This window comes from Clinocottus analis, unplaced genomic scaffold (assembly GCF_023055335.1).
Source record: "Clinocottus analis isolate CAN_PGR_092001 unplaced genomic scaffold, fCliAna1.0.p SCAF_11, whole genome shotgun sequence".
Lineage (NCBI taxonomy): Eukaryota > Metazoa > Chordata > Actinopteri > Perciformes > Cottidae > Clinocottus > Clinocottus analis.
In genome coordinates this window covers 4,090,811-4,111,865 of record NW_027175832.1, presented here as the reverse complement: position 1 = coordinate 4,111,865, position 21,055 = coordinate 4,090,811, and the positions used below count along the sequence as shown (strand labels likewise).

The 21,055-nt window shown below is 42.2% G+C and overlaps 3 protein-coding genes across 3 annotated transcripts; 2 read left to right on the top strand and 1 right to left on the bottom strand.

Annotated features, from left to right (window-relative positions):
• The first annotated feature begins 25 nt into the window (after positions 1 to 25).
• On the top strand, positions 26 to 7,633 carry ccdc39 (coiled-coil domain 39 molecular ruler complex subunit). The gene is made up of 20 exons (XM_068571606.1): positions 26 to 243; positions 1,077 to 1,196; positions 1,288 to 1,434; positions 1,528 to 1,686; positions 1,810 to 1,902; positions 2,015 to 2,143; positions 2,333 to 2,524; positions 2,622 to 2,725; positions 2,883 to 3,015; positions 3,495 to 3,689; positions 3,827 to 3,991; positions 4,087 to 4,224; positions 4,717 to 4,925; positions 5,099 to 5,222; positions 5,299 to 5,458; positions 5,588 to 5,694; positions 6,196 to 6,336; positions 6,484 to 6,663; positions 6,800 to 6,876; positions 7,231 to 7,633. The coding sequence occupies exons 1-20, from the start codon at positions 145 to 147 to the stop codon at positions 7,397 to 7,399; spliced, it is 2,841 nt and encodes a 946-aa protein (XP_068427707.1). The 5' UTR covers positions 26 to 144; the 3' UTR covers positions 7,400 to 7,633.
• A 4,016-nt stretch (positions 7,634 to 11,649) lies between these two features.
• On the top strand, positions 11,650 to 14,070 carry wu:fc46h12 (uncharacterized protein LOC568958 homolog). Its single transcript, XM_068600220.1, has 5 exons — positions 11,650 to 11,747; positions 12,224 to 12,332; positions 12,676 to 12,786; positions 13,568 to 13,646; positions 13,755 to 14,070. Exons 1-5 carry the CDS (start codon positions 11,650 to 11,652, stop codon positions 13,844 to 13,846), a joined length of 489 nt encoding a protein of 162 aa, XP_068456321.1. The 3' UTR covers positions 13,847 to 14,070.
• LOC137803507 (Y+L amino acid transporter 2) lies at positions 13,909 to 20,825 on the bottom strand. The gene is made up of 10 exons (XM_068602005.1): positions 20,694 to 20,825; positions 19,895 to 20,439; positions 19,089 to 19,214; positions 18,864 to 19,008; positions 17,740 to 17,863; positions 17,511 to 17,614; positions 17,321 to 17,417; positions 17,078 to 17,227; positions 16,433 to 16,616; positions 13,909 to 15,821 (listed from the first exon to the last, which is right to left on the bottom strand). The coding sequence occupies exons 2-10, from the start codon at positions 20,412 to 20,414 to the stop codon at positions 15,727 to 15,729; spliced, it is 1,545 nt and encodes a 514-aa protein (XP_068458106.1). The 5' UTR covers positions 20,415 to 20,439; positions 20,694 to 20,825; the 3' UTR covers positions 13,909 to 15,726.
• Between the last annotated feature and the right edge of the window lie 230 nt (positions 20,826 to 21,055).

Genomic DNA, 21,055 nt, shown 5'->3' with positions numbered 1-21,055 from the left:
ACGGCAGAAGCGGTTGCTACGGGCAACTGACAACAGACAGCTTGGAACAGCAAAGTGAAGAAGGAAACCATCGATCGCAGCAGTTGATTATAACACTCATACCTTTGGCCGGACGGTGTCCTCACTCCGGAGAGGTTCAGGAACATGTCGAGCGAGGTTGACTCGGTCTTGACCGCGATGGGCTGGGACGGGCGCTTCGCTGTGCCCGAGCCTAACGCCCCAAACAAGGCTTTGATAGAAGAGGTGAGTGAGAGGTTACAACACCGACACTACACACACTAACGGCATGTTTGACAGTGAACGGAAGTTACATTTTGTTCCCTTCAAACCTTAAAAAAAAGACGTTCCAGTTCAACCGTCAATGACATGAGCTAGTTGAGCCGAGAAACGGTGTAAGTGAACATAACACGTTGTGGAAAACTGGCAAATATAAGATTAAAAAATGTGTCAAAAACTTCATGAATAAAAAAAACAACGTAAGAACTTGTTTCTCTTCAAGGGAGTGCTAAACAGTGTCGTTATACATTCCGAATTCACCGTTATAAAATTAAATTTAGACGTTAAACGGCGCACTCCGACTTCCGGTTTTTAACAAAACATGAAACCAAATACATTTTGCTCACGGCAGACCAAAACATGCAACAAAAACAACAAAATTGATTGGCAAACAGTTTCTAACTTTAGCCCACATTGAGTTACTTACACTACATATTTGCTTAAATGGATTTTTTTTGTATTTCTTTCAGGTTTCTCAGTTGTGGCCAGTGATGACTATTTGTATTTTTGTCTGAAGTTGTTATTTTTACTTTAAATAATCAAATTGATAGATTCCAGCTCCTGTGGCACACTATGAAAACCTGCATGGCTCACATGAGCTTCATCAGTAACATTTATATATAATGCTCTATGCATTGCGACCATATTGCGATAAGTACAGGATTCACAAGTTGCAACTTGTGTTTTTGGTAAATGCCTGTATACATATGAGCAAACCATATGAGACCTCTGACAAAAACAAACTTGTTGCAGACTGAATGTATGTTGTGCTTTTAAAATAATGACTTCCTCATCAACAGATTCGTGACAAAGAGGCGGTGTTGATGCAACTGGAAAACACACTTGAGAAGGACAAGGATCAAAAGCGCTTACTAACCGAATACCTCAAAAATGCTAAACATGAGCTGGATAATACTGATGTAGGTAATATGTTGTGTATACAGTATATTACATGTCAGACAAATGTCTCTTCTTGTAATTGGTTTCTCTTTTTGATTTTCCTGCACACAGGCTCTGTGCAAGGCAAAGAGAAGGGAAGGAGAGTTGGAAAAACATCTCACCGCCATCGCAGAAAGGGAGACAGGTCGCCTAGCACAGGAGGCTGTTAAGATGGAGAATGAGCAGAGATCTTTAGCAGAAAGGAAGAACACGCTGGAGGTCTCTACCATACACAAATTATATACTTTAACATAGAAACAACTATAGCTGTTTGGTGCTAACATACAACTCAACCTTTGTCCATCGCCACAGAACCATATCTTCAAGGCCAAACAGAAGCTAGAGGAGTTCAGGAACCAGATGAACTGGGACCAGCAGACCATGGATGCCTTTTTAGAGGAGTCAGCACGCAAAGATGAAGACACAATGGCCCTCATCAAGTACTCCCAGCAAGATGAGCGGAGGATCAAGGTGAGGAGAAAAGGGCTGTGTTAGATTACCATCAACAGGGTGTGCACATATTCTGTTTCTTGTAAACTAATATCTTATTTACAATTTCCTGAACAAAGAGCTTTGTAATTTTTCAAAATATAGTCGCTCACCATGGCTATAGAAAAGAAGACACTGGAGGCCAATGAAAAGCGCAAAGCACTTGACAAAGAATTGACTGAGACTTTATCTGCACAGGTACTTACAAAAAAAACACTGTACATTCTCACAGTTCATACGGCAGTTTTTAAATCTTGAAGACTTTCACAATGTCTATGAGAATACACGTTTGTTGTGCTTTTCCAAACAGATTGCTTTGGATAAAACAACAGAAAATTGGCAGCAGACGCACGTGGAGACGCAGCATCTCATTCACCAATGGGAAAACACGATTAACCAGATGAAGCAACGGGACGCTGAGATGCAGCAGTGTGCTTTGGTAAAGTCTGTGACCTCAAACTTCTGTTGGTAAAAGACATGTTGACTTATCTAAAGCAAATACAAATACATGTAATATTATTTTATAAAGCTCTGAACAATTAAAACCAATAGAACGGATGCATGCACGTTGAACTAATATGCACTCAAGTCAAAAGGGTAAACCTGTCTTGTTCCTTCTTACTTCCAGCTACTTGCCCAGGCTAACCAGAACATCAGAGACAGGAACAGCACCATCGCAGAGAGGAAGAACATGTTGGATTCTCAGAAAAACAACAACAAGGAAACGGCGAGGAATATGACCTTAAGCAAACGACATGCTATAGATCTGCGGCAGGGTTTGAAGGAGCAGGAGGACAGCTGCAGAAGGCTGAAGGATGAGGTCAGCTTTTGGATCCTGTAATCAAATATTTTTCGTTTTGGGCAAAGCTGGATGTGCGTTCCAAGAATGAGGCAGTTGATTGTCATGTGTCTTGCAGCTTGATAGCTGCAAAAGCACACTGGACCGAGCAAACTCCGATGTGAAGTCTGCGACGTCCCAAATATCCAGGATGAAGAAAGACATTCAGGATAACAATGACAAGTCAGTGAAATCTTACAACACATGTGTGCAGCTATATGAGCACTTTAGCTCTAGTTCTCAAGCTCCGTCTGTATGTGTGTGTGTGTGTGTGTGTGTGTGTGTGTGTGTGTGTGTGTGTGTGTGTGTGTGTGTGGGTGTGTGTGGGTGTGTGTTGTAGGCTCCAGCAGGCCCGGGCCTACAACGGTGCACTGGAAGAGAAGCTGAAAGCTGTGACTCAGACAGCCCTCAGTGAGGAGGAGCGAGCAGACCAGATGGAGCACCTCCTCAAGGAGGAGGAACAAACAATCAAGGTAAGCAGCCTGACCATCCTGAAACATAAGCCCGTGATTTGCTACGTCGCCAGTTGTAAAATAATTCTGTTGTTGAACACATTATTATAATTGTTTACTTTCTCATCTCAGGAGCATTTTGCCTCTCAGAGCACTTTTTTGTTGGCTTTTAGGCACAATCAAAACATAAACTTGCTTAGCCATGAATTTAAAGTTGCGCCAACCTCTTTCATGCAGGACTTCATATCTTGTGATTGGCGGATCATGTCAGTGCTTTATTTGTTGTGAACTGCAGATACTTGACAAACAATTAGCAAACACGTTTTATTTTTATTGATATTTTGATGAACAGACATAATAATTGACCATCAATCAAAGATGAGACATTTCTTTTTTTCTGTAAAGATGCAAATAGATTATCTACTAACTAAACTAACTCTGAAACTAAATAACTGTGTGCTGTTACTGTGTAACCCTGTCTTATCTGTGCTCTGCTGTAGGAGTTGGATGTCAAGCTGGTTGACTGCGGGGAGAAGCTTTATCGTCGCAAAGAGCGTTTTCAGTCTCTGAAGACAAAAGAGAAGGATTCGATTACACAGCTTTCAAGGAGTAAATACACAATCACCAACCTCGACAGCAAGCTCCGAAAGCTTGAGAAGGATGTATTAAGGCAGAAGATGATGATGAGTGAACAGGCATGCTTACCCAACATCACACACAAATGTGGCTTTCCACAATCACACTGGCCAGCTGGCTCTAGTCTGCTGCTAAACTCTGCAATAGGAACACATGGACTCAAACGTTCCTTTCATTCTCCTGCTGCATTGTGTAGGACACAGAGATCGATGGCCTGGCTAGAAAACTGGCACGGCTGCAAGGTAACATTGAAACAGATGAAAAACAAACGCTCGACGTAAAGGTGGCTGAGCTACGGAAAGCCCTGGAGGAGAAGAAGAACACCGCCACCATGCTTACCAACACCCTCAAGGAGTCTGAGGTCGGTTTGATTGTCACCTCGCCACCATTCTGCTTTTTTTTCCACACTGAACCAGTGAACTATTCCCTTCTCACACATGTACTTGTTTCTGACAGACTGATATTCGCTATTTGAGGAGGGAGATGGAGAAGTTTCAGACTCAAAAGAAAGATCTGACCGACAAGTTGGAGGATCTCATCCGCATCGGAAACATCAATGATAAGGAGCTGAAGAGACTCAGGCTCAGGAAACAGGTAACTAACTAACTGAATGACTATTTATTATTATTCAAATTAAACTACCAGACATTTAGTGGTAAGTAGTGTGAAGTGTCATTTTTCTATTTTTCATACAATTGTAAATGTAACACTTATTTTCAATTAATCTTTAATTATTTTACTATCTTTGGTGATTAATCCGTTTAGCCTGTAGATTGCGGGACATTGTGAGAACCTTTATTTTAGCATGTCTAATTTATTGACATTTTAAAGAAATGATGATTAGATAATTTAATAATCAAAATGCTTGTGAGCTACATTTCTAGCTCTCACCTTTAACCACAGATGTCAATGTTATCTGTAGATACCGGATAACAAAAAGCTGACGTCATCAGTCAGCTGATAATAATCTTTTTAAGGCCTTTACACTCAAATATAGCTGACATTATGTCATGTATCTTAAAACACGCACCAGGTGCACGCAGAACAAAACCATGCACTACGTTGACTTAACTTGTTCCTAATCAGGACAACTTGGTGGACCACAACATCATGAAGATAGAGGTCAAGCGTATGAGGGATCTGCTGTACAACAAGGCGGGCAGCGTGCTGTCCTTGGAGAAGAGGAAGCTGGAGCTGCAGAAAGCCATAAAGGACAGGGAGGAAGAGGTGAAGGTCTACAGAGAAATGCTCAGCCACCAGCTCAGGATCAGTGAGCATGAGAGACAGAGACTCAGGTAACAAACAAAAAACTGCCGTGACCACAAAAAAATCTCACTCTCCTTCAGCCTTTGCTCCTCCAGCTCTCTATTCTATACATTGTGCTCTCAGTTTCATGACATTCTTGCGCGATTGAGAATATTTAGTACAGAAGAACGATCGCTTTATTGACCGCCAAGTTTTGTGTCAGTGCCGAACTGAACGAGAAACTGTCCAAGACCGACATGATGAAGAAACGCTTTGAGGTCATGATGCTCTCGATAGCGGTTCCGGAGGGGGAAGAGCAGAAACCCCAGGCTTACTACATCGCAAAGGTGAGAGGTCTTTCATTTTATTCCTGCTGAAGCTGAACACCAGCCAATTGAATCATTGATGCGTGCTTTTCATCAGGCAGCACAAGATAGAGAGGAGCTCAAGCGGAAGGGAGACGGTCTGGATGCTAAAATCCGAAAGACGGAGCTGGAAAATAGAGCTCTGGAGAACACCATCCAGTTGTTCAACAACAGTAACTCAGCATTTCGCAAATCCCTCAGCAGAGTAAATACATCCAGTACGTATGACCAGGAAGACAGAATGAAACTAACAACACTCTTGACAGGGATCATTTCCCTCTTTGTCCGTTTAATCAGGAGAGAAACTCTCATTCATCCCAAAGTTATTGAGACTGTTTCTGTTTCAGGTCCAGAGCAACAGGAAAAACTGAAGCTCGAGGGGCAGCTGAAGGCAGCGGAGGAGATGCTGAAGTATAAGAAAAGACATATCCAAGAGCTCCAACAGGATTTACAGGTTTTTCTTCTTCACAGCAGCATTTTAACAGTTTATAATCAAACATTCTAATCAAGTATCAGGTCTCGACTAAATCCCACTTCCTCCTTTACTATTCACACTGAGTAGGTTATAGAAAACTGCATTACTATACAGTTAGCAGTAATAGATGTATGTTTTGGTATATAAAACATTGTTATTATTCTTATTATTACAACCCAGTTTACAGTCCAAATGCTGTTTCTAATGGGCTTTCTTACAACAGCTTTTCTTTCTTCATACACTCTTTCCACTGTGTGTTATTCACTATCTTCCTTGTTAAAGTAGTCTCTCTTCATTCCTGTCTCTCCTCCTCAGTAGTATACAAGCAGCGTCATGTATTATTTAGGTGTTGTGGGGTCATGAATAAATTCACTCAACAACTCTGTCGACCTGATTCCTCGAGTGAAATTGAGCTGCGTCTGCCCCTGTGCCTTGCTTTTTGTGTGTGACGTGTGTCGGTGTGCACCTGTCTGTTTCCAGGACATGAACAATACCTTAGAGGGTTTGCGGCAGGAGGAGAATGTGGAGAAAGAGAAGATCGAGCACAAACACTCACTCATCAGTAAACTGAACAAAGAAATCTCTTCCCAGCAGGAGAAGATCAGCAGAGCCAGAAAGCAGGTCGGATGCCTGTCCTACTTTTCCTGAACACTGGGGGTTATGAGTGGAGAAAGGAATTATGTTGTGTGTATTTATATTACGAGTATGTTTGACCACATTATTAGCTGTTTTGTTGTTGTTGTTGTGTGTGTCCTCTCCATCTGCTAGTGTGCTAAGCTGACGAAAGAGATCCGCTCAGGACAAAACACCAAGACGGAGACTTTTGAGGAGAAGGACATAAAGCTGAGGGAGTTGAAAGAATTCAATAAGAGCATCAACGGCATGCTGAGAGAGGCTATGGAGGACAATCTTGACCTCAGATTAGTTTTGGAGGATTACTTCCAGCAGGTATACAAAACAATTGACACTTGCACTGTATTTTAATTCAAAGGATTGGTTTTGCATTCAGCCATGATACGTTGTTCTTTATTGTCATTTATGGGTTTCATGGAGTTGCAAAAACAAATGTGTGTCTCTCTTTCAGGCCAATCTGTCTCTTCCATCCCCATCGTCCACTCCTTCCAGCCATGCGAGCTCCAAGACAAGCCTCGCCTCTTGCAGGTCAGACTTGATTCATTATAAATTGAACCTGTTCCACGGATAATATAATAACAAAGGTTAGAGAAAGAATCAGGGTTTTTTTTTAGCAGACGGTTATGAGTTTAAATGGTCGGACTAATATAAAAGTGAGCTTGAGGAAACTGCTCTTGTCAATGCAGTGTAACCATCAGCTGAACAATACTGTGGTTCTACTGGTTTGCTTCACCGTCTGATTGAGAAGAATTCACATATGAAAATGATATAATGTTAGAATATGAAACATATATGAATCAAAATGCACCACCCTGTGTATTTATGTACTTGTGCTGCTCTTCCTCTGTGGCTTTATGTCGCTGCTGTCTCTCTGTGCTGCAGGTCTTCTTTGTCCTCGGGCAGCAGCAGCTCCATGACGTCTGTGCTTCAGTCCCCCGGGATGAAGACTGTGGAGCTGAGCTTGGATCTGACCTCGACCTCCCCTCCTACGACCTCCGGACGTTCCAGCTCTGCAAGCAGCAGCAGCAGCAGCATCATAAAGAAGCCATAGTGACGATTAGATATCAGAGGATTACAGCTACTTACAGTCAGTGCTAATAGACGACCATCTCCTCATGAGATGTTTAATTCTGTAAAGAAAAACAAAGTTCAGGATGTTCATTTAACTATTATTCTTCAAAAAAAAAGATGGGTGTGCCCACAATATGTATCTTAACAGACTTTAGTTTGACAAAAATCTAAATAACTGATGTATGTTTTTCTTTAATAAAAATAAAAAACCCAAGTCCCTTTTTTTTATTGTTTTTTTTTTTTTTGTCTTAAAAAAAAAAGTAGTAGAAAAATACTTAGAGCTATTTGTTTGCCCACTTAAGAATTTGCTGCCACTTTTGGGCTTTTGGGTCTTTAAGTTTAATCAAAATTATATAGTAAATATTCCACTCTTGAGCTTTTCTTTGGATAATTCACAGGCTCTGAAATTATTTAGCTTTGAGAAGAATCACAAAAAAAAAAAAAACCCTCTGCGCTGATATTGAATTTGCATAGAGGAAGGTGAACTTCCCTCTCAGGTTTCCTTGAACTGTATGTGTCCATTATCTGTTCATCTTTGTTCTTTACCTGCTTGTGTTGCCCAGCCTTTTTATGTCGTTGAGAAACTGAGCTATTCTTGTTTCACGCCACACCTTCTGCTTAAGGGTTACACTTCCTGGTACAGAACCAAAGTAGCCAGACACTCCAGGGATCAGCAGAGGGCAGAAGGCTTTTTTTTTTTTCCACTACAGATTTCCCACTTTTATGGGAATTAAGCTTCAGCATGCTGCTGCTGATTCTCTTCGCTGGCTGTTTGGCTTCATGTGCTGCACAAATAACACGTGAGTCATTTGAATTATTGGGAGATGTAAAGGAGATTTAAATGTCTATACTGTGAGTACATTTACTTAGTTTGTAGGGAGTTGTTCAACTGTCTAGATTTGAAATGGGGTCTAATTTCTTTGACGTTTCCCCAGGACCCGCAATTGAGATAGTTCCTCCCTCTTTAGGTGACCGGCCCCCATCTGACACAACAAATAATGGTAAGTGCATTTTCAGCTTGCACAACATAATTCACCTTGATTGTCTGGTATGATTTTAATGAATTTCCTTTTGTTTGAACAGTTTTGGCCTACCTCAGGACAACAGTCAAGTCCAACATTGAGCTAAATGAAACAGCGATAGTTCCAGTCATGAACCAGGTGAGTCACTAAAACGTTGGTCACTGTCTTCACAAATGTCCAATTTTGTCTTTCATTTCTATGATATATGACATTATTGATATTGCCATCTGATATGATCTATCTGTGTGGTTATTGAACACTTATTTGTGTACGATGAGTCAAAATCATTTGTGTCTTTCAATTGACGCAGATCATCCAGAGTCTGCTTCCTGATGTGGAGTTTATAGTTACAGTGACCAACATCGAGAAAGTGACGAACATCAGTATGAACAGCGTGTGAGATGTTTTGAGAAATGTGTTATTTTTGCTGTAAAATCTAAATGACAGCTTACGCATCCATGAAGGTGTTCTGAAAAAAAAACAGAAGCAAAAATGGAAAGATGTGTTTACCAATCCTTGAATTTCACAGAATTTTATTCCTTTTTTGTGTGACAATCTTAGAAAATGCAAATTACAAATAAAAACCTAATAATTTGCAGTAAACCAGAAATACATAGAAATTGAAGTGCTGTTTGTCTTTGTTTTTTAATTTCTTGATTGTGAATAACTATGGATATACAAGAAAACAACACAACAACACAATGTTCATGTTCAGTTACAAACATGCTCGTAAAATGACGCACTGCCGTATTATATTAATGACGGCAAAACCTGTTTTAATAGGAGGGGAAATAATTTGTAGAACATGAATGAATGATGAATGACTTCCAGCTCCGTGCGCCTAAACCAGTGCTTCTCAAATGTGTTATTAATAAATATTCAATCAAATATAACTGGAAGTCCATAAACTAAATTGTATATATTCTATATTAAATCAGACACTGATGGCTCAGCGCTGGGTATTATCTTATCTTTTTTTCCTTGTGCTGGTTAGGAGGTACTAACTAGGAGGTGCATCACTCAGAAAAGGTGGAGAACAACCGGCCTAAACCATCAACCAGGTCAAAGCAGACACATGGACGTCACTGTCCATCGTCCTGCAGCTGCTGAGACTCTCAGCGCCTTTAAATCCAGTTTGAAGACTTTTCTGTTTGAGGTTGCCTTTAATTGAACGAGACTCAATGCTGCATCTCACTACTACATTTTATTTCCTAAACTGCACTGCAACTCGTATTCATTTTATTTGTACTTTTCTTAACTGTTTTAATGTTTTCTAAATTGTTTTTTAAATCTGCTTTTATGTGAAGCACTTTGAATCGCCTTGTTGCTGAAATGTGCTATACAAATAAAGTTGCCTTGCCTTGAAGAGAGACTTTGACTCAGTGAAATATCCAAATAGTGAGATGATTAGGAAACGTTCCTCAGTGACATCATGGTAGTTTTCTCTTTTTAGACATCGAGGACACTGATCGCAACACGACAGCGTCAAACAGGCTGTTTCAGCCATTTGCACTGAAACATCAGCAAACTGGCATGGTAAGAAAAAAGAGACTATGTGTTGGTGTGTTTACTAATATTTTTTGGATATAGAGATTTTTTTTCGTGAAAATTACAATGTTAAGATTTAAAGCAGACAGTGTTCACTTGACTACAAAGTCATATTCATGTAATTGTCAACATGCTCATAAAGAATTGACAAGGAATTTCAGATGAATGACCGTGTCGATGTACTTTTCCTGCAGCGGTTCCACTTCTGGCCTGTAGAGGGCAGGAGAGGAGCCCTCCTCTGACACAACCTGCTCACATTAGAAGTTTACCGTGTTTTTAACCACCCAATATCAATTACAGAGTTGTTTTTTTTAAAAATATGTTCTCTTATTTCATTTTAACATAACAACTATTAGAAATGTAATATCAAGAGAATACAAAGGACTCTTTTCCGCAGTCCTGTGTGTCATGCTCCATGACAAAAGCTATTTATAGCCAGTATCTGCGTCATGCTCTCAGAAGAAAACAGATTGTCATCAGTGTGAGAACAGACATCTCTAGAGAGCTGTCAGTGCTGCTGCTACACCGTGTTGTTCCCACCGAGGGGAAGAGGTTGAAGTACCCGATGACCATAAAGTCTTGTTTTCATTCCTTGAACAAAGATCGTGGAGTGCTGCAGAGATCATTTATTGTTGTGGGAAGTTAGCGTCGATAAAAAGCCAATGGGATTTTTCCATTGGATCTTGAATTATTGCAGAAAATAAACTCTGTGGCAAACTCAAGTTCATTTTACTTCTATGCTTTGATTGGCAGGATAATCGTCACAAATTACAACAATATTTATGATTTTTGAAAAGCGATTGTTATGCTAATTACTACTCCATTGTGTTGCTGTGATGAAGATTTGTAGTCTCAATTAGGCCACCTGCTCGCACCTGCATTTTTTAAGCAACAAAGATATGAAGGAAAACACTGCTCCTCACCTGCTCATCACATCACCTGCTCATCACCTGCTCATCACATCACCTGCTCATCACATCACCTGCTCATCACCTGCTCCTCACATCACCTGCTCATCACATCACCTGCTCATCACATCACCTGCTCATCACATCACCTGCTCATCACATCACCTGCTCATCACATCACCTGCTCAAAGTTACCGTCAAGCTTCTGAACGAGGCGACGCATTTAGCAACTGAAGAGCCAGTGAACAGAGAACAATGTTGCTGTTTTTATGTAATCTGTCAATGTAATGGGCACCACAAACACAATTATTATATTGCTATCTCAACACCTGCACATGCAAAGTATACCAAAACTATCTGCCCACAGGAGGCATGTGAGGGATGTAATTAACTTCTTATGATCAAGATCCACTTCTCTGCGAGTTTAAACCATCCTGAATTCCAAGCAGCAGCTGCAGAATGTATGAAATTGAAATTTTCCAGCCGTATTTGAAATGGTTACATCTAATAAAGAAGTCTAATTGTTGTGAAAATCACTCTGCTTGCGTTACCTCCGCTATAGTGATGTCTTTAGTTTCTCTCCCACGTTGTGGTGCATGTTAATCAATGCTGTGCTCTCCTCTCTTCCAGTTTGCCACATGACTCTTGAGCTGGTCTTTTAAGCCCTCGGCGCAGAGCGAGGAGACACATTCAGACGTCGACCACACGCTGGACCACACGCTGGATTCTGGCCGGATCCACCTGCATCCAGTATGGACCTGAGATTCCTGTTGGTAGCTTCAGCTCTCGTCCTGGGGGCCACGCTCAGCATCTCACTGGCTGACAAAACCTCGCAGTGCAAAGTCAAATGGTAATGTTCATTTCTCAGTATTTGTGGTATGTGTGGGTGCTTTTGGGGAAATCTTTAAGTTCATTTTCTGTATTTTCTCCATTTCATCTGATGAATTAAAGTCCACGCTGCAGCTGTTAATGTTCACAGTGCAGGTGTTGCACCTCGTGACCAAGTCGAGATGGATAATGCTTTATGACGGTGTGTGTGTGGGTTGCTGCAAACCCACCGGGCTAAAGGGTCATACGCATGTTAGACAAGGTGCTTGTGAATTCAAAGCTCTGTGCAGCCTCGTTCCTCACACGTTATCTCAGCTATGGGGAGACCACAGGACTCACAAGACACTCATTAGTCACGTCTAGGCAGAGAAATAAAAAGCTTTGATGATCAACCATATCTGAAGTTGATCTATCATGGATTTTCTGATGTTGTGAATGCTACACGAGCCTTTAAGTCCTGCAAGTAATAAACCTAACGCTCGCTGCTCTGCTCTGCAGGTTGTTTGGCATCTCGTGCGAAGTTGTCGCTCAAAAGCTGGTGAGCCAGATTAAAGCCTGGCAGATCGGAGAAAGCTGTCTGTATGCAGGAGAGAAGTGCTCGTACGAGGTGAGGAACATCTCGGTCATTGTTAAAGTATAACATATAAACAGTTTTTGTGTGAAAGGAATCCACATTTCTAACATTAAGTTCAATGAGAATCAGAATGCAGTGAGACGTCTGTTGAGGATGTCCTCATGGAGATGATGTACATCCCATTTTTAAAATAGACCATAATGCATTTGGCCACTTGTTTGCAGCAGTGTCTGTAGAAGCTGGTGTAACAACTCAAATCGAATCAAATATATATTTATCCTTTCATATTGTGCATACTGTCGGCCAGTGATGAGTACTTTGAGGTGCAGAGCGTCGGACATTTCTTTGACTTGACTGAATGTGAACTGCTGTGCAGCTTGTGTCAGCAGCTCCGTACCTGATCAAGGCCACGCACACGTCTCCAGCCACCAAACAAGTCAACGACCTCCAGTTTCTCCTGGAGCAGTCCATCGTTTGCAAAATGACTGTAAGTGCTTTAAAAAAAAACATCTTCTGGATGAGTAAACAGACGGCTGAACTGAAACTGTCTTCGATTAAAAGCTTAATGTGAGATCTGCTTCGTTCAAGACCACAGGATACCAGATGTAATCATGTTTTGATCTAATGTTGAAACTATTACCATGTTTAGATATTTAACTCATGTGTGATGACATCTTGAAACACAATCAAAGAGCCTTATCGCTCGCTACTCGGTCATCAACGTATGCTGGAAATGTGGATTATTTTCACAAAAATAGACGTGAGATATCGGAGGTCGATCCTGCATACAGACAGCTTTCACAACATCAGAAAATCCATGATAGATCACCTTTAGATATGGTTGATCTTTTTTTTTTATTTCTCTGCTCAGACGTGACTAATGAGTGTCTTGTGAGTCCTGTGGTTCCCACATAGCCGAGATAACGTGTGAGGAACGAGGCTGCACAGAGCTTTGAATTCACAAGCACCTTGTCTAACATGCGTATGACCCTTTAGCCCGGTGGGTTTGCAGCAACCCACACACACACACACACACACACACACACCATCATAAAGCTTTATCCATCTTGACTTGGTCACAAGTTTGTCTGTGAACACTCACAGCTGCAGCACGGACTTTAATAGTCACATGAGATAGAAAAATGTGACACAGTGAGGGGAGATGTTCTTTTTTTTTTTAAAGCTACTGCAAACATAAATGCTTCAGCTTCAGTCCCCGGCGTTCCTCTCTGACAACCTGTTTCCCTTCTCGTGTTTCCGGTGTGCAGGGAGACGCCGTGTCCGAGTTCGCCAGAGACCTAGTTGATAACAGCACAAACTACTGCAGCCTCCAGAACCTGATGGACGGTAAATACTTCATGTGACACCGCGAGAGTGTTCACCCGATAACATATGTCCCTGTTTACGTCATGAGACACAATGGTAATGGATACCTGTGTGCGTTCCTCTGGGCAGGAAGTGACCTGATCAGCGCTGAGGGATACAATCAGTTCAGCAACAAGTGGATCTGTCCCGGGTTTGACACCGCCAACTGCACCTTCGTGTAGACATATCCTGCTGCCGCTTCATGTGTGGAATAATAAGACTCCGAGAAAACTTGTTTCTTAACATTTTTATTATGTTCATATGGACCTCATCAAGATGCACGTTATCGATCTAAAAGTTGTTATTGCAGTTTTAAATGATTTGATACAAATAGCTGGAACCTGTTTGTTTTACATGAAACCCACCGATATGAAAACTGTAGGATGAACATGTTTAAATGTTTTATGAACGATGGCGATTTTACAATAAATGAATTGAATCAGAACAAAACTTTAGCTTTTTGTGAGTTTCTGTTGGAAACAAAGTGCAACGCAATAATAGGATGAAAGTGTGATGTGATATGTGATTGAGTTCAATTCCCTGTATTTAAACTGAGTGCGTATGAAGGTTTCATCATGACGTCTCATTTTAATTTGTCTTTCACGCTGCTCCACTAAGAATACATACTTAATGATTAAAAAGTTGAAAAAAGAAAAAAATCCTTTCTTTTGTGAATGTGAACAGCGGCTTTTAGAAAATGCTACTGACAATAATTCAATAATGTCATTAAAACATGTGCAGGTTTATCACAACGTGATGAAGAAACAGAAATATAAACACATACATTCAAGACAAAGGAAATGTCAAACATGACAAGTGTTACAGTTTATAACACAAGACGTGATTGTCAAAGTCTTAAAAGGCAACTTTTTAAAAATGGTACTATACAAAAAATACATCACAACCGCATGCCGTGCACCACCTCTTGATCGGGCTGCCTCTTTTTAGTCAATTAATCATCTAATTCAGATAAAATAAGATAAGATAATCCTTTATTAGTCCCTCAGTGGGGAAATTACAAGATTACAGCAACATTGATCACAAGTAAAGATACAAAATCAACTAATTCCTCATTTTCATTTCAGTGGAAAAAGATTTATTTTGTCTTTTGTGGGGTTTTTTTTAAATGCATTTTTCATGCTGAATGATTTATTTGCAAGAAAAGTGATGCTTTTTAGTGTGAATCTATTGCTTATCGATCAATCGATTAGTTGAAAAGATTATCATTGAAAGTATTTCTTTCGTGGAGGCCAGTCCTGCTTTTCCCTCCCGTAGAAGGCAGAAGAGTTTGGCACATCTGACATGAAGGAAACAGCTCTCTCTGGTGGAGAAGCTGACGCCTTCTGAGTGAGCTCGCGTCGAGCTGCAGGAGGTCGTTTGCTTCTATAAACCTGCTCTGAAATAACGTGGAGCAAACGTACCAAAGATCAGCCACATGCTGCAGTGGAAGGTCTGCATGAGTGTGTTGTTTGGTAAAAAGCTTCATCAAATTGGTCAAAATGCGTTCTTGACTGAAATGTTGTATTCCTGAAACATAACATTGAGATGAACCATTTGAATTGAGAGATGAAAAACCCTTAAAGGATCGTTTCATAGGAACCAATCCCAGAATATAGGTTGACATTGACAATTTGATGGCGTTTCTATTTCCACAAACAAACTCTACAAACATCTCCCGACTGATTGATTAAATTCCAACCCCGTGATTCGTTATCTGATGCGTTTGTTCTCGACAATGTCAGGTTTGTATCTTCACACGAGTCTAAAAAATGAAAAGGTGAGCATATGTATTCCATAGTTTGATGAAATCCTCATAGAAGATATTCCCTGATCCTTTCTCAAGCCTGCTCCATCGTGTTGAGTCATTTCAGATGTCCAGACTTTTTTCTTTTAACTTGACCTGAGAGGAGTAATCCTCAAAAAAAAACCCCGTGCTGGTCTGCACCGCGTCGCTCTGTCCACGGCCGGCCTTTCTGCGTTCGTGAGAGAGCGATGGCACGTGGACGAGACAAAGGCCCCCAGCAGGAAGCTGGCAAATGAGCGTTGGATGATGGTCTGCGGCTCACTGCGTTTTACCGGCTGCTTGCGCTTCGGTCTCAATGTCAAATTCAGTCAGACAGCAGAAGAGCAGCATCTGAACAGATCTGGTGGCAAAGTCTGGAGGAGGGAAAGAGGTGAGAGGAAGGAAGATGTGGACGTGGAGAGGTCAGTGGATGGATGGATGGATGGATGGATGGATGGATGGATGGATGGATGGATGGATGGATGGATGGATGGATGGATGGATGGATGGATGGATAGATGGATGGATGGATAGATGGATAGATGGATAGATGGATAGATGGATAGATAGATAGATAGATACTTTATTGATCCCCAAAGGAAAAATTCAGGATCCAAGTAGCTCAAGACATCACACAACATAATATATACACACACTCACTACACACACCATTAAAAAGGATTTTCCCCAAAAAATTAAACCACACATTATTCGAAGTTGAGTGAAAAAAAAGTCCAGGCTGAGGTGGAGGAAGATGATTAATGCTGCATTTTGTCTTGTGACGTCAAATCATGTGACACATACTTGACAACCAGGGTTCATGCTTGTGATTAATAATCTCGCGCTTCACGTCAGGGAAACGTGCTCCTCTTGACACCTCCGCTTCACATGTTTGCACACGGCTCCACACACTCACGGCGGCCATTAAAACACACATTCTGCAGCGCAAATATCAATATTTCGGCACACAGACGTTTGAGCTTACCGTTTAACTTGCGTATGAATTTGGGTCTCCTCTCATCAGGCAGGTAAATGGCCACGTAGTAGACGGGCACCCCAGACAGTGCAATGGCAATTCCTATGAGGGAATTGATGGTGTCCCCGTACAGAGGAACGATCACTAGGAACAGGCTGCACAGACAGTAGATGAAGGGGAAGAACAAAGACAACTGTGGAGAGAAAGACACAGCTCGGGTTAGTTTGTAAACGGAAATCTGAGTATCAACTTAACATTTTATTGTGTATTTTGCCTCACAACTGTACCTTTTATATCTGTATGTATACGTAAGGGCCACCTGCACACTGAGCAAACATGCACTTTAATGTCTTGCTACCTATTCTGCGTATCGTATATTTATTTTTCTATTCTTGTTTGTCTTTTGTTCTAATTATTATCCCTTTTTGCACATCCTGAAGCGTGTGCTACTCTGCATTTCACTGCTTCAGAACGGGATGAATATGGGGTTCAAAATGTAATTATTACAGAAATGAACCCTTCAAAAAAAAAAAAAAGACAATATTTGAAATATTAGTCCACAGGACTTGGAGCATTGTGCATGTACAGTATGCACACAGACACACAGTACCACATGTTCACTCTGCATGACCTGAACAATGACTAAAGCAGCACCTTCACAGGCCTGTGTCTGTCTGGCTGAGTGATGCGCAGGTAGATGAGGCCGGCCACAGACAGACCCACGTAGAACCAGTAACTGAAGCTGAAGTAGTTGATGAGCTGGAACACGTCCTCTACGCACAGGAAGATCAGACCCATTAACCCCTGCAGAACACAAATAACACATTCACGTTCTGGTTTGTGACCTATTGAAAACGGTTTGTCCTTTGAAGTGACATGCACGTGGACGGTCCTCACATTGAACAGCAGTGCAGGTATGGGTGTGTAACGCTGCAGGTGTATCAGACTCAGACTGTTGGGGAGGTGGCCTTGTCTGGCGCCGACGAAAAACAACCTGCACGATCGACAAGAAAATGGAAAGTTACCGGCAGAACACGCGCGACGGTAGAAGCTTAACGTCAGCGTCCGCTCAGCACTTCCTGATTACCGTGAGGCAGAAATGATAGAAGCGTTGAGTCCTCCGTAGCACGACATGGCCACCGAAACAGGGATGATCCACTTGAACGGCCCGAGGGCTTCGTTCCCAAATGTCTGCGGGTTTCGGATTGACGCGGTTCAGTCAAGTCAGAGTGCAAAATGTCCCGGGTCAACAATTCTTCGGACTATATTTAGCAGCAGAGGGAATCCTCACTCTCTGGGAACAGCGTGTCTCTTACCACAGCCACGGCGTCACTGGCCAGCAGAGATGGCATGTCCAAAACCACATAGTACGCCACGTTGGTCAGCAGGTAGATGATGGTCACGATGGGCATGGAGACGGCAATGGCCAGAGGCAGATTCCTACAACAACAACAACAACACACAGAGAGTGTGTGGTGACTCACTGCAAAGCTGCTGTAAACAGATTACAGAGGATTCACGTGAAGACATTGACTCAACTTGCAATTTAAATCGATGCAAAGCCCATCTCCTTTTGTTCAGGTAACGATTTTACAGGTAACTCAGATGTCCATTGATTACAATGTGATCCCAGCTCAAATTCACCCCAAAATTAAAAAAAAACCTCAATGAAAATCAAGTAACCTGGAGAATTGCATCTGGCTCTGTACAAAATGTTTTGCTAAATCTGAAAAAATTGCGTCGCAATAAGTAATATTAAGTGGCCAAAATATAGTAGTGTTTTGGCCACTTGAAGGCAGACCTATCAGGCAATACAGTTGCCCGTCCTGCATGACATTGAGCAACATTAGCATTGATTTAGTCCTGTTTGTGCAACAAATGACAACTTAAAGTCACGTCTTTACTCTCTATCGGCTCTGTGTTTGGTCTCCAACTCCTGAGGGAAACACCCCTGAAGAGGATAAATGCTTCGCTAGGTTCACCGGCTAGCTGCTACGTTGGACTATCTTCCGTTTAGTGTTGTTCTATGTCTGAAAACAAGGTGGGTGAGAGCAGCGACACTGAAACAAAACAATACAGTTGCATGCAGAGACAATTAAACATTAAAGGCATGTTTTACCCGTATCTGTAGAGAAAAGGATAACTGCAGAGTCAAGATAATCATCACTACAAGCAACGCTTTTCACATAAAGTAGTCATTATAACCATTGTAAATATGAAAATATTGATTCTATCAGCTTAAAATGAAGCAAACAAATGTCTAACTGGGTGAGATATAAAAAAAACACTCAGTTCTAATTTGTCGAATAGTTATTATTCCCACCGGCCCTGATGCAAGCTAGTCAGAGACTTCAAGTCGAAGGATCAAATGCGTCCATGTAGGCTCGTGTGTACATTTCCACGTGTCTTTTTAGTCTGCCCGTGTTTGCACGAGTGTTACCTCTCTGGGTTCTGAATCTCCTCAGTAACAAAGTTGAGCGTATCCCAGCCGGAGTAGGAGAACAGAGCCGAGTAGAGGGCCAAAGCCATGGCTCCGGGATCTGTGGAGGAGCCCTCAAACGGACTGTCAAAGTTCTTTGTTTTTCCTACAGCAAGATAAGTCAAAGTGTAAAGCACATATTTATGTCGTTTCCTCTGATGCATTCTTCCTCCTACGTCATCTTACCAGTTGCTATTTTCAATAGTCCTACAATGATGATGAGGCAGAGGGACATGAGTTTGGCGTAAGTGAAAATGTCCTGAACCAGCGTCCCCCACTTCACACAGGCACAGTTAATGAAGATGAGCATACCTGGACAAACCAGAGGAATGAGGCAGCAAATGGAGCTTTATATGCATGATTGAGAAGTTCATTTATACAAACACGGCTGCAGATTTTTGGTACAACTTCTGCTTTCTTGTTAGGCTGCATTTCCCAAGATGACGCACTCAGGAAACAATGGTAAAGCCATGTCTGTGATACTCAATCTGCGACAACTTGAATTTCACAATGAATAGCTAGTGGGCACGCTAGCATGACATCGCTCGGCCCCATGCCAGAGATTGCTGAATGTTTTCTATACCCACATAGGCCAAAGTCTGTATGAGGATACAGAGGCAGCGCTGCTGCTCTCTCACCTAAATAGCACTTCTGCTTACTACATTCTTCACAGCACAAAGACAGGCTGTAAACCACACTGGCCCACAGTCTAACTATAGCCGGGGCCAGTTCCACAAAAGGGTTGCTGAAGTTTGTACTGGGATGAATGTACCGGGGCTGCAGTACCACGGCACCACTTGTGTGTGCTCATGTCACCCCTAATGGGTAAAGTGAAGCTTTAGGAGCTGTCATTACTGAATGTAAATCAAATCTATCTCGCTGAAAACAAACACAGACAAGACACAGTAGGAAAACAGGTTTGGATTGCATGAAGATCTGCAATCTCTTTTCCTTGGTGATGAACTGTAGACCTACACAGGAGTGTTTCTTACAGAGACAGGCGGCAGCGATTAGCCGAACAGCATCGTACGGCGGCCGGCAGGTGGGGTAGAAAGCCTCAACCAGGTAGTTGGCGAAGGTCAAGGAAATCACAGCCTGGCTGGCGGGCTCGATCAGCAGGATGGACGTCCACAGACGGATAAAAGCCAGGAAGCCTCCGAACGACTCCAGGATGTAGGAGTAGCTGGCTCCGGACTTGGGGATGGTGGTGCCGAGCTCTGCGTAGCACAACGCCCCGAACACTGAGAAGATGCCTCCAACGGCCCAGATCAGCAAAGACAGCCCGTAAGAGCAGCTGTGCATGAGGACACCCTTGGGCGAGACAAAGATCCCAGAGCCAATCATGTTCCCGACAATCAGGCAGATCCCGTTCAGAAGGGAGATTTCTCTCTTCAGCTGCATTTTCTCTTCTTTCCCATTGTTCTGCGCCTTCAAGTCCTCGTCAGATGGAGCCCGGACACTCGGGCATATTGTCTGTGACATGACCCCCATCTTCTGCCTCAGATCCTCCATTACTCCAGTGTCGAGATGAAAAGGGCTGGAATTAAAAGGGGATTATTCCAGTTTGACAGTCGAAACAAAGTGTTCTTCCAGATAAATATCACATGATTTACATGAATATACTTCATGTCGAACTACGCTTCCTGAGCTAGAAGCACGAAAAGGAACAGAATGTCCACGATCAAGAAAAGGTCATGCGTGATGCCAGATCTCACCGGTGAGGCTCTCACACACATTCGTAAGGTTGTTAGTAATCACACAAAAGGCCAATGTGCACAAAAGTGAGCTTACTTTGCGTACTTATAGAAGATCGACAGGTGTATTATGCGTAAAGTCTCCTCAAGCCGGTGCTGCTCCTCTGGACCGGGCAGCGAGACATTGGTGAGATCACATCTGAGAGGCAGCAACAGAGCGGTCGATGTTGTAATCTCTGCCGCCCAGCACAACCACGACGGGTGTTTATCTAGCACCAGGACGAGCTGCACCAACATGTCCCCCCCACCCCTTGGGCTATTTTCAGAGACAAGCAGACCTCGTCCCTGCTGGATGTGTGTCGCGTGTGTGTGAGGCAAGGCAGTAATATTATACATCGACACATTATTTTGAGTCATCTCTGTGACATTTAGCAGGCGCATTAACCCCAACGTCTCAGA

Coding starts and splice junctions, on each gene's coding strand:
- wu:fc46h12 (XM_068600220.1), top strand. CDS start 11,650: ATGGACCTGAGATTCCTGTTGGTAGCTTCAGCTCTCGTCCTGGGGGCC. Junction 12,787..13,567: donor CCATCGTTTGCAAAATGACT/GTAAGTGCTTTA, acceptor TCCGGTGTGCAG/GGAGACGCCGTGTCCGAGTT. Junction 13,647..13,754: donor CCTCCAGAACCTGATGGACG/GTAAATACTTCA, acceptor TCCTCTGGGCAG/GAAGTGACCTGATCAGCGCT.
- LOC137803507 (XM_068602005.1), bottom strand. CDS start 20,414: ATGGAGGATCTGAGGCAGAAGATGGGGGTCATGTCACAGACAATATGC. Junction 17,228..17,320: donor TACCTGCACTGCTGTTCAAT/GTGAGGACCGTC, acceptor TGTGTTCTGCAG/GGGTTAATGGGTCTGATCTT. Junction 15,822..16,432: donor ATTCATACGCAAGTTAAACG/GTAAGCTCAAAC, acceptor TCCCTCCTCCAG/ACTTTGCCACCAGATCTGTT.
- ccdc39 (XM_068571606.1), top strand. CDS start 145: ATGTCGAGCGAGGTTGACTCGGTCTTGACCGCGATGGGCTGGGACGGG. Junction 1,197..1,287: donor ATGAGCTGGATAATACTGAT/GTAGGTAATATG, acceptor TCCTGCACACAG/GCTCTGTGCAAGGCAAAGAG. Junction 5,223..5,298: donor AGGCTTACTACATCGCAAAG/GTGAGAGGTCTT, acceptor GCTTTTCATCAG/GCAGCACAAGATAGAGAGGA.